We start from the raw sequence: 14488 nt of genomic DNA on the forward strand, positions 1-14488 counted from the left end.
TTAAAAAAATTTTTTTGGAATTATTATAGTTTATAGAAAAGTATTGAGAATATCAGATACCCATGTTCCTATCAACATGATTAAACAAATATTAAAGTTTTATTTACTTGTTTTCTTATTTTTATTAATAAATATTACAGATACAGCCTAAGTTCTAACTCCACATCCTTTTCCCCTTCTTCCCTTCCCTGATAGTAACCATCATCCTGAATGTATCAATTTCTACATCTTAACTTTTTTTTTTTTTAAAGATTTTATTTATTTATTTGACAGAGAGAGAGAGACAGTGAGAGAGGGAACACAAGCAGGCAGAGTGGGAGAGGGAGAAGCAGGCTTCCCGCGGAGCAGGGAGCCCGACACGGGGCTCCATCCCAGGACCCTGGGATCATGACCCAAGCCAAAGGCAGACGCTTAATGACTGAGCCACCGAGGCGCCCCACATCTTAACTTTTCTAAGTGATGCCTGATCTTTGTGTTTGATATAGGCTTATCTCGTATACACACAGTAATCTGGTTTGAAATGCTCAATTTTACTGTGTTTTAATTAATTCTTTTCTTCTCTTTAGGAGCATCTTCCAGAGCTCTTTGTGCATTTTCAGTCTCAGAGTTTTCATACCTCAATGTATGCATCATCCTGGTTTCTGACTATCTTTCTTACGACTTTTCCATTACCAATTGCAACAAGGATATTTGATATCTTTATGTCCGAGGTAAGCTAATGGGCAGGCTGAGCAAAGGAATTATTGGGTTAATCATTAGTGCAAAGCAGTGAGGAGCCATGTGTTCCATACTAAGCTACTTACTTTGATATTCTCCTTTAAACCTGTAATAACCCTATAAGTACTGTTAGTACATTTAATAGATGATAGATGAGGAAGCTGAGACTTACTGGAAGGTTAAGTAGCTTGTCTGTGGACACACAGCACGTAAGTAGTGTAGTAACCATCGTTCAAATACAGGCAGTCGAAATCTGGAGCCCACACTCTTAAACAAACCTCTGTATCACCTCCTGATTGATTTAGTGAGAATTAGTGAGAAGTGAAATTTGCCTTACAGTTAATATTATTGCTCTGCATCTGTTACCCAAAGAGCAAGAAGTAATGAATATATATTTTTTCTATTCTGTGAATATATTGCAGTTTTAATTGTCATTGTCATGTTGTAGTCATCTTTTGTCTTTTTTTCTATATTTTGGATGAGAAGGTAGGCAGGTTAGGTGACAAATTGTAGGTAGCACTTGAAAGTGTTATTAATCAGTATTAATAAAGGCTGGGTGGCTCAGCTGGGAGAGCATGTGATTCTTGATCTCAGGGTCATAGAGCTTACTTACTTACTTACTTACTTATGAATGAATGAATGAATGAATGAATGAATGAATAAAATAAAAGAATAGAATATCTTAATCAAACCCAGTGTTAATTGTTGTTAATTACATCTTGGGAAAATTAGCTTATATTACCTAGTTAAATTAGTTTAGTTTGGAGCCAGGAAACTGATTTGTGTGCTGACCCTACTGGTTCAGGTACTAAAGCTGTCCTTCCACTTATTTTTGTAAATAGTTTTCTTGGAACATAGCCATGCCCATTTGTTGTGTTATCTCCGTCTGCTTTTGGTCTTAGTGGCAGAGTTGAATTGTGACAGTAACCACATAGCCTACAAAGCCTAAAATATTTGCTATCTGACTTTTTACAAAAAAAGTTTGCCAGTTCCAGTAAGACAAATATTTATCTTAGTATTCTTTTGAATGATTAGTTTTTGTCAATGTAAGAGTAAGACAAGTTTGGCTTTATAAAAATGTGTTTCCACAGGGTTTAGAAATAGTGTTTCGAGTAGGATTAGCACTTCTTCAAATGAATCAGGCAGAACTGATGCAACTTGACATGGAAGGGATGTTACAGGTAGGTCAGTTCATGATTTCTTGAGTGTCTTTAGATTTTACTCTTAATTAGTCAGTAATAAACAGCACTAAGTAGTTCTTATACTTTGCTTGTGTTTTATTAGCACTTTCAGAAGGTCATTCCACATCAGTTTGATGGTGGTCCAGACAAATTAATCCAGGCAGCTTACCAAGTCAAATATAACTCAAAAAAAATGAAAAAGTAAGTATTTTATATTTTGGTTTTTAGTCATGGGTGTTTGTTGAAGCATATAGGAGATTAAATAGAAGTGTCAAAACAGTCCAATGATAAGTGCAGTTTTCTTCCTCAGTTTATAGAACTGTAGCATTTTATTTGGTGGTACTGGTTTCAATATAACATTAATGTTGGAATTTCATACATCTCTTAGTAGTGGTGCTTATGACCATTATATATTACCTGTGAAACTCCCCTTTCCCATTTCACATTGACTGGAATTAGGAACCTGTGAGTGTGCTGTTATTTTGAAAACCACTTCTGTGGTGTGATCCAACTTCACTGACATTCTTTTCTGCTCAACTCCAGACTGTAACTTAAGTTCAGGATTAGTCTAACCAACAAGGTAGACATGAGGTATAGATTGAGAATTTGTTTTTTTTTTTTAAAGATTTTATTTTTATTTTGATAGAGAGAGACACAGCAAGAGAGGGAACACAAGCAGGGGGAGTGGGGTAGGGAGAAACAGGCTTCCTGCTGAGCTGGGAACCCGATGTGGGACTCGATCCCAGGACCCCAGGACCATGCTGAGCCAAAGGCAGATGCTTAATGACTGAGCCACCCAAGCGCCCTAAGTTTTTTTTTTTTTTTAATTGTGTATTATTTTCTAATGAAACTTTTCTTGTTATATATTTAATGGAAGTCCAAGGTAAGCAGTCTTGGCTCCCAAAGATTTTTTGAAATATGGTAAAGGTATTAAGAATGACAGCTCTTGTTCTTCCAGCTTCTGGTATTTAAATAAATCTTAGCCAGAGGTCATAATTACCATTCCTGACACTATTTTCTGTGGTACAAGATACTTTAAAATAATAGCAATACTATATGCTAACAGTTCTCAATATCTTCACTGCTGTAACATAAAATTCCATTCATATGTATGACATACTCCCATGGATGTTCCTACCCAGGAAATATATTAGAATATGAGTGAGAATTATGTTATTAAAATTAGCGCTAGGGGCACCTGGGTGGCTCAGTCTGAGGTTAAGCGTCTGCCTTCGGCTCAGGTCATGATCTTGGGTCCTGGTATCGAGCCCCCCATCGGGCTCCCTGCTCAGTGGGGAGTTTGCTTTTCCGTCTCCCTCTGACCCTCCTCCCTGCTTGTGCTTGCTCTCTCTCTCTCAAATAAATAAATAAAATCTTATAAATAAATAAAATCAGATCTAATTCACAGAAAGAAGCCAATTTTTGAGCTTTCACTATTATTATTAATAAATTACTTGTGAAATTACACCATGATGTTGAGACATTATTGACCAAAAAGCAATTCTGTTCTATAATTGATAAAACCTTTAGGAGCCATGTCAACTTCCAGCTCTTGGTAAAACCACATTTAAATCACACTAGCCAAAAAGAGAATTTATTTTACTTTAATTACAGAGAACAACATAACTGATTTTCCTTTTAGATTTTATTTATCACCATTATAATCCCATTTCTGAAATTCTGGTTATGCTATTTACTTATCAAACTTACGACCCTCTAGTTCTTTCACTCTCTTACTCATACAATATCTCTGTTCCACTTAAGATCTCTACTCTGATGTTAAATAGCCTTCCTCTGATCCAAATAAGCGTACTTCATCTGATGTTTTGTACCCTGTGTTCATGTAGCCAAGTGTCAGAGAACATTGCATAAACAAATTACTGGCAGTAAGTTGTATCTGCATTGCCACTTCATGTGTATTTTTATTGACCTTGATTAATTATCCCATTCCCCATGGTGATTATTTCAAACTTTGCCATTTTTCCCAGATTCTGTGCCCATTTTGCCGTGACTAACTCTTTGGCAGGCTATTTTGCTTGTTAATTCATCAGCCATCATTTTTCAAGCTCTCTGAACTTTTTCTCCTATAATTTCCAGCTTATAGAGTTAGCCATATTTCTTTTCTTCCCTTTTCGGAATATAGTATTTCTATGCCTTCACAGTACTAATTCAGGATGTTATTTCCATCTCTTCCAGGTCCTTGCTCCACTAGTTTTTTCTAGTTTTATCTTCATCCCTTCCTTCTGTTTCATTTTCTTCAATGTACAAAGGTATTTTTGAGTTCTGACTTAAAAACAACAAAACAAAACCTACCTCAACATAGCATTTCATTCTCCTTTTATGAAACTTAATTGTGAAGGAAAGAATAGTTTACTCATTAGCTCCAGATCATATTTCATCTGCCATTTTTTTTTTTCATTTGGGACATTTTTCAAATATACAGAGAGACATTGGAATAATAAAGAAATATCCATATGCTTATCATCTAGATTAAACAGTTAATATTCATCTTTTTAAAAATTTTAATTCCAATATAGTTAACACACAGTGTTATATTAGTTTCAGGTATACAATATAGTGATTCAGCATTAATATTTTGTCATTTACTTCATCTACTTTCTTAGTGGATAAAATTATATATTTTTTGAAAGTAAATTATAGAATTCATGACATTTCACTCCTTCAGTATTCAGTATGTAAAGCAGGATGAAGGACATAGAGTGATGGGGTGCTATTTTAGGTAGAGCACTCAAGGATAGAGCACATAGACTGATAAGGTACCATTTGAGTAGACACCTGAGAGAAATGAGAGAGCAAACCATGTGATAATATTCCATGCTGAGAGAACAGTAAATGTAATGACTAAGGCCAGAATGTGAGCGATACATTTTGGTTTTTTTTTTAATTTTGAAAAATTTTTCTTTTTTTTTTTTGCGATCAATATGTTTGAAGAATAGCAAAAAGCCAGTGTGACTGTAGCAGAGGTAAATCGGAGTGTGTTGGCCAATGAAATCCAAAACATAGTAGGGAGCAAGGGGTATTTAAAGCTGGGCTGTTTTATAAGGTAGTTACTACCTACATGTGGCTATTTAAATTTTAAAAACTAAAGATTAATTCATCAGTTATATTAGCCACATTTCAAGTGCTCATTGTCACTTAGATTTGGCTAGTGGCTACCATATTAGACAGCACAGATCTAAAACATTTTCACTGTTGTAAAGATCTGTTGGACATGTTGGCCTCCTCAGGGACCAGACTTATATTTTTAAGTCTAAGGGAAACCATTAGAGAATTTTGACAAAAGTGACATCACCTTATTTCAAAATTTCACTTTTTGCTGTCTAGAAGAGTAGGTAGCAGTTGGCCAAGTGAAGAGAAGGCAGGCATTTTAGGCAGAAAGGTAGTATGTACAAAGGCTCAGAGGTTCCTTTAAGACAAGAAATTTGTAAGCAGTTATTCTTAGGTTGTTTTGTTGTATTTTTTTTTTTTTTTTTAAGATTTTATTTATGGGGCGCCTGGGTGGCTCAGTCGTTAAGCATCTGCCTTTGGCTCAGGTCATGATCCCGGGTCCTGGGATTGAGCCCTGCATCGGGCTCCCTGCTCAGCGGGAAGCCGCTTCTCCCTCTCCCACTCCCCCTGCTTGTGTTCCCTGTCTCGCTGTCTCTCTCTCTGTCAAATAATTAAATAAAATCTTAAATAAATAAATAAATAAAGATTTTATTTTATTTTTTTATTTTTTAAAGATTTTATTTATTCATTTGAGACACAGGGATACAGAGAGCATGAGCAGGGAGAGAGGCAGAGGGAGAGGGAGAAGCAGGCTCCCCGATGAGCAGGGAGCCCGATGCGGGGCTCAATCCCAGGATGCTGGGATCATGACCTGAGCCAAAGGCAGACGCTTAACCATCTGAGCCATCCAGGCGCCCCAAGATTTTATTTATTTTTTGACAGACAGTGAGAGAGGGAACACAAGCAGGGGGAGTGGGAGAGGGAAAAGCAGACCTCCTGCTGAGCAGGGAGCCCGATGCGGGGCTCTATCCCAGGACTCTGGGATCATGAGCTGAGCTGAAGGCAGACGCTTAACGACTGAGCCACCCAGGTGCCCCTGTTGTTGTAATTTTTATTTTGGTGTGCTTTTAAACTTTTAAAAAAGTTATAAATAATATGTGTGTGTGTAAGTAAAACCCATACCCATTTTTAGGGGATCCATTTGAGAGTAAGTTAAGATACTGTGTCCTTTTTTCTTAAATACTTGAATGAATGTGTACTTCCTAAGAACAAGGACTTTTATTTTTTTAGCAGAACCCAACAGTTAATCAAAATCAGGAAATTATCATAGATACAGTACTATTACCAAATTCCCAAAGCATGTTCAAGTTTTATCACTTGTCTCAGTTAATACTCTTTGTAAGTCCCCCCTTTCAGACCCCTGCCTAATCCTCTCTCCTGTCCACTCCCTACCCCTCACCTCCTGGGTTTTGGATGCACTTTAAGTACTCCAGGATCATGTATTGCATTAATTGTGTCAGATCAATCTCCTTTAATCTGAAACACTCCCTCCACTCTTCTTGTATGTCTTGACCTTGATACATTTGAAGAGTACAAGCTAGTTATTTTTTGGAAAATCCCACAGTTTGGGTTTTTCTTGCATTTCCTCATGAGTAGATTCACATTGTGCGTTTTTGGCAGGTATACCAATGATGTGTCTTCTCAATTAACCATGCAGTGGGTGCATGATAATGGTTTACCTCAGAATTGATGATGGTATCTCTAATCATTGGGTTAAGGTGATGTCTGCCAAGTTTAACTACTATAAAGTTATTATTTTGTCTTCTATTATTATTTGTTTCCAGATGCTTTGAGATTATATACTATCCTGTTCCTTACCACACCTTCTTTCACCAGATTTACATCCACTTATGATTTTCTCACTCTCCCATTCCTTCTGTATTAATTGGCATTCTACTGTAAGGAAGAGCTTTTCCTCTTCTCTAATATATTTATTCATTTATTTATATAAGTGTGAATTTGTGGGCTCTTTTTTTATTTGGTGAATTATAATTCATTATTTTCCAGTTATCCCTGCTTTGTCCAGTAGGAGTCCTTTCAAGCTGGCTGTTGCTTCCTTTTGACATGTCCCCATGGTTCTTTGAGAATTTCCTTATTTTAAGACAACAAAAAGCTCTAGGCTCATCTTGTCTCTTACCCACTCTCCTGCACAGGAGCAAGTCATTTCTCCAAAGAGCCTTGATTTCTTTTAGTAAGCTTTTAAAATGTTGCCTGAAGGTAATGGATAGACACTGAAGCAGTTGGCCTCTGGGAGTGGCATGATCCAAATCAACATTCTAAAAATGTCATCCTGGTAATAGTGTGCGGAAGAGATTGAATTATGAAACTGGCAGTAGAGAGAACAATGATAAGGTTCCTTTAGTAATTAAGGCAAGATATAATGAAGGCCCAAAAATGCTGCCAATAAAAGAATGATGTAGCTCTGTAGTTACTTTGAAGTCGCTTTGTAGAAACCTTATAAGCACACCTTGGCCAGCTGATCAAGGTCAATATCAATAGTGATATCCTGGTGATAATTTGTACCCTTGATATGATGTGATGAAAATGGGACTGACTTCTGTGGTCTTCTTCCTCCAAACCCATAACCTCAATACAATCATGAACAAACATAAGAGAAATCCCAATTGAGGAATATTCTTCAAAATACCTGACCAGTACTTCTCAAACAAAGTCATCAAAAACATGGAAGGTCTTAGAAATTGTCACAGCCAAGAGGAGCCTAAGAAGACATGGCAACTTAATGTAATGTGATTCCCTGGATGGGATCCTAGAATGCAGAAGGACATTAGACAAAAATTTAGAAATCTGAATGTAGTATGGGCTTTAGTTAACAGTGTATCAATATTAGTTCATTAATTGTTACAAATGTTCTATACTAATGTAAAATGTAAAACAGGAGAAACTGGGGACAAGGTATATGGGAACTCTGTGCTCTTCTCACTTATTTTGTAGATCTAAAACTCTTCTCAAAAATAAAGTTTATTAAAAAACCACTATCAGTGCAGTTGGAGAGGCAATAATATATTTTAGAGCATTGTTAAGAAGGTTGAATTGAACGTGCTTGGTGACTGAATTGGGAGGCAAGGATTAAATGAGAATTTCTAGTGTTTTGTTTTAGGTGCATGAGTGAGTAATGATAACATTTATCACCTAACACATAACAAAATATTCACTTCAAAGTAGGCACTTGTGAAGACTGTAAACTTCAACAGTGCAGCCATTGTTCAAAACATTTTTTACCTCTTTGCAGTCTTTTATAAATTCTTTTGGATATCCTATTCTTTTAGATATACTAAAGTAAGAGACATGGTAGTATACAGTCAAGGTTGTGACCTTAGGCAAGTTTCTCAGTCTTTCGAAGCCTCCAAATGGACATAACAAGCTGCATTAAAAAGTCAGGTTTGTGGGAGGATTGTGGGAAGATGGAGTAGAAGGCACCAGGAATCTGTCTCCAACCTAGAAAACAATTGCTGTGGCAGTATCTGATGTGACTCTTTTGGAACTCTGGGGCTTATTGAAGCCTTGTAACTTCTAGAAGAAGGCTGCGATGGTGAATTGTGGTTAATTTGGTCAGTTTCAACTCTTAGCACATTAGCACCCCTTAGCACCATCCTGTACCCCTCAGCCACATGGTAAGCAGCTGTGCTTGTATTTCTGGAGCAACTTTCATGCAGCTTGTGGGAACCAGGATGGGCAAAAATGACCTTGTCTTCTGTATATCAGAGATCTGTGTGCTCTGATCAGTGATTGCTGTGCTGTTTCTGATCACAGGTGCAGGAAAGTGAGCAGCCATTGGTGTTGCACCACTTTCCATTGTTGCAAGTCCCCTCTTCCTCCGGCTGAAATAACTACCAAGACACTTAAAGGGCGTCATCCTTCTCTTCCTTTTATTTTTCTTTTCTCCCCGCCTTTGGGAGCCAGACAGGAAAGACTAGGACATTCAGAAACAACTGCATATGTGGGGGAAATTAGAAAGTGACTGTGTGTGCCCAGGGAAAGGCTCAGAAAAGTCCTGAGACAGCTTACAGCTCAGGTTGATCTTCAGCACAAAGATAGCCTGTAACAATCAAAAAGACAAAATCAACAACAAAAAACAGCAAGCTCTGGGAAGAGGGGAGACTGATTTCCTGAGTTACCACATTACTAGATTCAAATGTCTAGTTTTTAACAAAAATCACAAGGTGTATGAAGAAAAGGAAAGTATGGCCCAAAGGAAAAGAATATTGACCCTTGAACAACATGGATTTGAACTGTGCTCATCCATTTATATGCAGATTGTTTTCAATAAATGCAATACAGTACTGTAAATGTATTTTCTCTTATAATTTTCTTAATAACATTTTCTTTTCTCTAGCTACTTTCATCATAAGATTATAGTATATAGTATATACAGAATATATGTTGACTATGCTATTGGTAAGGGTTCCAGTCAACAGTAGTGAAGTTTTTGGAGAGCCAGAAATTATACACAGATTTTCAACTGTCCAGGGGTGTCAGCACTTCTGATTCTCATGTTGTTCAAGGGTCAGCTGTAAATAGAAACTATTATCTGAAAGAGACTTGATGGTAGATAAAATAGACAGAGACTTTAAAAGAAGCTCAAAGAACTAAAGTAAGAAGTGGGGAAGATTGAGAAAAAGATGAACAAAATGGAAATATTAGTAAAGAGATAGAAAACCTAAAAGGAAACAAAAAAAATTTCTGGATCTGCAAAGTCCAGTAATGAAATGAAAGACTCATAGAGTGATTAAAAAGCAGATTTCAGCAGGCAGAAGAATAAGTGAACTTGAAGATAGAATATTGGAAATTACTGAATTTGAGGAACAAAAAGAATAAAGATCAAAGAAAACTGAACAGAGTCAAAGGGGACCAACATTCACATTGCGAGAGTCCCAGAAGAAGAGAGAAAGGGTCAGAGAAAATATTTGAAGATATAATGGCTGAAAATTTCCCAAATTTGTTGAAAGACATGAATATAAACATCCAGGAAGCTCTGTGAACTCCAGATAATGTGAAGTCAAAGAGATCCACACTGAGATACATTATAATCACACTTGGAAAAGACAGAGAAAATCTTGAAAGCAGCAAAAGAGAAGCCAGTCACCACATAAAAGAGGTTCTTAATAAGACTAAAAGACTACAAACAGAGTTCTCATCATAAACTTTTGAGTCCAAAAAACAGTGGGCCAATATATTCAAAGTGCTAAAAGAAAAAAATTGTCAACCAAGAATCCAAATCTGGCAAAACTGTCCCTCAAAAGTGAGGAAAAATGGGGCACCTGGGTGGCTCAGTTGTTGGGTGTCTGCCTTCGGCTCAGGTCATGATCCCGGGGTCCTGGGATCGAGCCCCACATTGGGCTCCCTGCTCCGGGGCGGGAGGCCTGCTTCTCCCTCTCCCTCTGCCCCTGCTTGTGTTCCCTCTCTCGCTGTGTCTCTGTCAAATAAGTAAATAAAATCTTAAAAAAAAAAAAAAAGTGAGGAAAAAAAATAAAGACATTTTCAGACCAAGATTGAGGGAGCTCATTACCACTAGACCTGCGTTGCAAGAAATGCTTGTTCATGTAGGGTGAAAGGAAAGGACACTAGACAATAATTCAAAGTTGTATAAAGAAATAAAGATTCTAATTAAGGTAAACACATGGGCAATTATAAAACCTATTATTGTAACAGTGGGTTGTAACTCCACTTTTTGTTTTCTACATGAATTAAGACTAATACGTTAAAGAAAACTGGGGTGTCTGGGTGACTCAGTTGAGTGTCTGACTCTTGATTTTGCCTCAGGTCATGATCTCAGGGACTGAGCCCCATATCGGGCTCTGTGCTTGGGCACGGAGTGTACTTGAGATGCTCTCCCTCTCCCCTTCTCCCCCTCTGTGCCTCCCCCTGCTCGCTCACTTTCTCTCTGTCTCTCCCTCTCAAATAAATAAATGAAATATTAAAAAAAGAACAATTACTGGTCTAAAAGCTAGTATTAATGTAATTTTTGTTTGTAACTCCAAATCTTGTTTTCTACATAATTTAAGAGTAGATACTGTATACCTGAAGCTAATATAACACTGTATGTTAACTACACTGGAGTTAAAATTTTAAACATTTTTAAAATATCTCAAAAAGTGATTATGACCAGTGCACATGCATACAAAACTAAATCACAAAGAAATGGAAAATCAGAATAGGTCTATAACTAGTAAAGTGATCAAATCAGTAATCAAAAGTCACTTGAGAAGAAAATCCCTGAACTTGTTGACTTTACTGCTGAATTCTACTACACATTTAAAGAACTAATATCTTTTTAAACTTTTTCAAAAAATAGGAGGGAATACTTCCTAACTCATTCTGTGAGGCCAGCATTATTACTCTGATAGGAAAACCAGGTAAGGACACACTAGATAAATATCCCTTATAAACATTGATGCAAAAGTCCTCAACAAAATACTGGTAAACCAAATTCAGCAGTGTACTAAAAAGACTATATATATATACCACTACCAAATGGGATTTATTCCTAGAATGCAAGGATAGTTCAACATACAAAAATTGATCAATGTAATATACCACATTAACAGAATGAAGGGAAAAAAAACACAGGATCATCTCAGTTGATACAGAAAATGTATTTGACAAAATTCGGTATCCTTTCATGATTGAAACACTCAACAGAGTAGGAAAAGAAGGCAACTACCTCAACATAATAAAAGCCATCCATATATGAAAAACCCACAGCAAACATCATACTTGGTGGTAAAAGACTAAAAACTTTTCCTCTAAGATCAGGAACAAGGCAAGAATCGTTGATATTGCCATTTCTATTCAACATAGTACTGGAAGTAGCAAAAGAAATAAAGAGGAAAAGAAATAAAAGTCATCCAAATTGGAAAAGAAAAAATTATCTCGGTTGACAGCATGATCTTATATGTAGAAAAACCCTTCTACAAAAACAGCTAATAAACGAATGCAGCAAAGTAGCAGATTACAAAGTCAACCCACAAAAAATTAATTGCATTGCTATACCTTAACAATGAAAAGGAAATTAAGAAAGCTATTCCAGGGGCGCCTGGGTGGCTCAGTCGTTAAGCGTCTGCCTTCAGCTCAGGTCATGATCCCAGGGTCCTGGGATCGAGCCCCACATCGGGCTCCCTGCTTGGCGGGAAGCCTGCTTCTCCCTCTCCCTCTCCCACTCCCCCTGCTTCCGTTCCCTCTCTCGCTGTGTCTCTCTCTGTCAAATAAATAAATAAAATCTTTAAAAAAAAAAAAAAAGAAAGCTATTCCATTTACAATAGCATCAAAAAGAATAAAATATGTAAGAATTAACTGAGGAAGTGAAAGATATATACAATGAAAACTGCAGAACATTTCTGAAAGATATTAGAGAAGACATGAGTAAAAGCATATTCTATGTTCATTGAGTGGAAGACAATATAATATTGTTAACACATCAGTATTACCCAATGTGATCTACAGAGTTAACTGAAGTCTCTCTTAAAATACCAATGATATTTTTTGCAGAAATAGAAAACTCCATCCTAAACTTCATAAATAAACTCAAAGGACCCAAATAGTTAAAACCGTCTTGAAAAAGAACTATAAAGCTGGAACACTCATACTTCCTGATTTCCAAACTTACTACAAAGCTATCATAATCAAAACAGGGTACTAGAATAAAAATAGACATCTAGACCAATGGAATAGAATAGCACTCCAAGAAATAAGCCCTCACATACACGGTCAAATGATTTTTGACAAGGGTGCTAAGACCATTCTGTAGGGAAAAGCTTATCTTTTCAACATATGATGCTGGGAAAACTGTATATAAGGTTGGACCCTTATTTAATACCATATGCAAAATATAAGTCAGAATGGATCAAAAATTTAAATGTAAGAACTAAAACTGTAAAACTCTTAGATGAAAACATTGGACAAAAGCTTGGAATTGGATTTGACAGTGACTTTTTGGATTTGACACCAAAGGCTCAAGTAACAAAAGACAAAATAGACAAATTGAACTTCATGAAAATTTAAAAATTTTGCACATCTAAGACACTCTCAAAAGTGGAAGAAGATACTTGCAAAGCATGTACTGGATAAATGATTAATATCCACAGTGTATTGAGAACCCCTAAAACTCAGCAGCAAAAAACACAACTGGATTCAAAAATTGGCAAAGGACTTGAATAGACATTTCTCCAAAGAAGAGATACAAATGACCAATAAGCACATAAAAAGATGCTCAACATAGTTGTAATATAGATGAACGTGCAGGACTTTATGCTAGGTAAAATAAGCCAGTCACAATGGGACAAAGACTTTGTGATTCCATATATATGTCAAAATTATAGAGACAAAATGTAAAATGGTTGTTGCCAGGACCTGCTGAGAGGAATGGGATTTTCTTTTCTTTTTTTTTTTTTAAGATTTTTTATTTATTTATTCATGAGAGACAGGGGGAGAGAGAGAGAGAGAGGCAGAGGCAGAGGGAGAAGCAGGCTCCCTGCTGAGCAGGGAGCCCGATGCGGGACTCGATCCCAGGACCCTGGGATCATGACCTGAGCCGAAAGCAGACGCTTAACGACTGAGCCACCCAGGCGCCCGGAATGGGGTTTTCTTATTTAAGGGTATAGAATTTCAGTTTCATAAGATGAAAAGAACAGAACAGTGGACATGATGGTGGTGATGGCTGCACAACATTATAAATGTATTTAATACCACTGAACTGTATACCAAAAATGGTTAAGATGGTAAATTTTGCTCTGTGTATTGTATCACAGTAAAAAAAAAAAAGTTATTGTGAGTTAAATGACATTTTATATATACTAAAAAATAGGTTTTTCTCCTTTGAGGGAGAATTTGATTTTTGACGGCAGCTATAAGTTTTGGGGGGGCCTAGGTTTGTTAGTATTAGGAGTAAACTTGTTATTAACATTTTTGGCCCAGAGTAAGATCTGAAAATAACTTGGTGGGAGTAACTTTTGTATGGCCTATAAATTTTTGTAAAGATAATCTTACACTTAAAGTAGAGTTACAAACATAGTACGTATTTGTTTGTCATTTCTTACTCTCCTACAATTAGTGACAATTCTTCAGTCTTTATCTTTTATGACCTTGATACTTCTGAAGTGAGCCAGTCAATGGGTTTGCTGGTTTGAGTTTGATGATTTCTCTTGATTAGACTGAGGATGTACATTCTTGGGAAAGATATCATGGAGGTGAGGTACCCTTCTTAGTAAATCTTAATAGTGCATGATGTCAGCATGTATTATTGGTGGTGTTAACCTTGATCAGTTGGCTCAGGTGCTGTCAGGATACTGTAGTACAAATGTACTATTTTTCCCTTGGTAATATCTAAATATTTTGAGAGAGATACTTTAAGACTCTGCTTAGTTTTTACTCACTAATTTTAGTGTCTATTGATTTTTCTTGCCTGTGGGGGAGTTCTAATGGTAATTTTTAATTTATTTATTTTATTTTTATTTATTATTATTATTATTTAATGGTGATTTTTATATTTGCCTCATTCTTTCTAT

The 14488-nt window shown here is 36.5% G+C and overlaps 1 protein-coding gene across 7 annotated transcripts in view; it reads left to right on the plus strand.

Moving 5' to 3' along the window:
* EVI5 (ecotropic viral integration site 5) overlaps positions 1-14488 on the plus strand; it is a 201250-nt gene that overhangs the window by 69113 nt on the left and 117649 nt on the right. For all 7 annotated transcript variants that reach the window (XM_064588815.1, XM_064588816.1, XM_054512745.2 and 4 more), the window contains 3 exons: positions 567-710; positions 1809-1898; positions 2002-2099. In XM_064588815.1, coding sequence (XP_064444885.1) covers positions 567-710; positions 1809-1898; positions 2002-2099 — 332 coding nt within the window. The remainder of the gene's footprint in view (positions 1-566; positions 711-1808; positions 1899-2001; positions 2100-14488) is intronic.

This window comes from Mirounga angustirostris, unplaced genomic scaffold (assembly GCF_029215605.1).
Source record: "Mirounga angustirostris isolate CCGP_5_RB_7025 unplaced genomic scaffold, mMirAng1.0.hap1 SCAF_4, whole genome shotgun sequence".
In the NCBI taxonomy this organism is placed as follows: Eukaryota; Metazoa; Chordata; class Mammalia; order Carnivora; family Phocidae; genus Mirounga; species Mirounga angustirostris.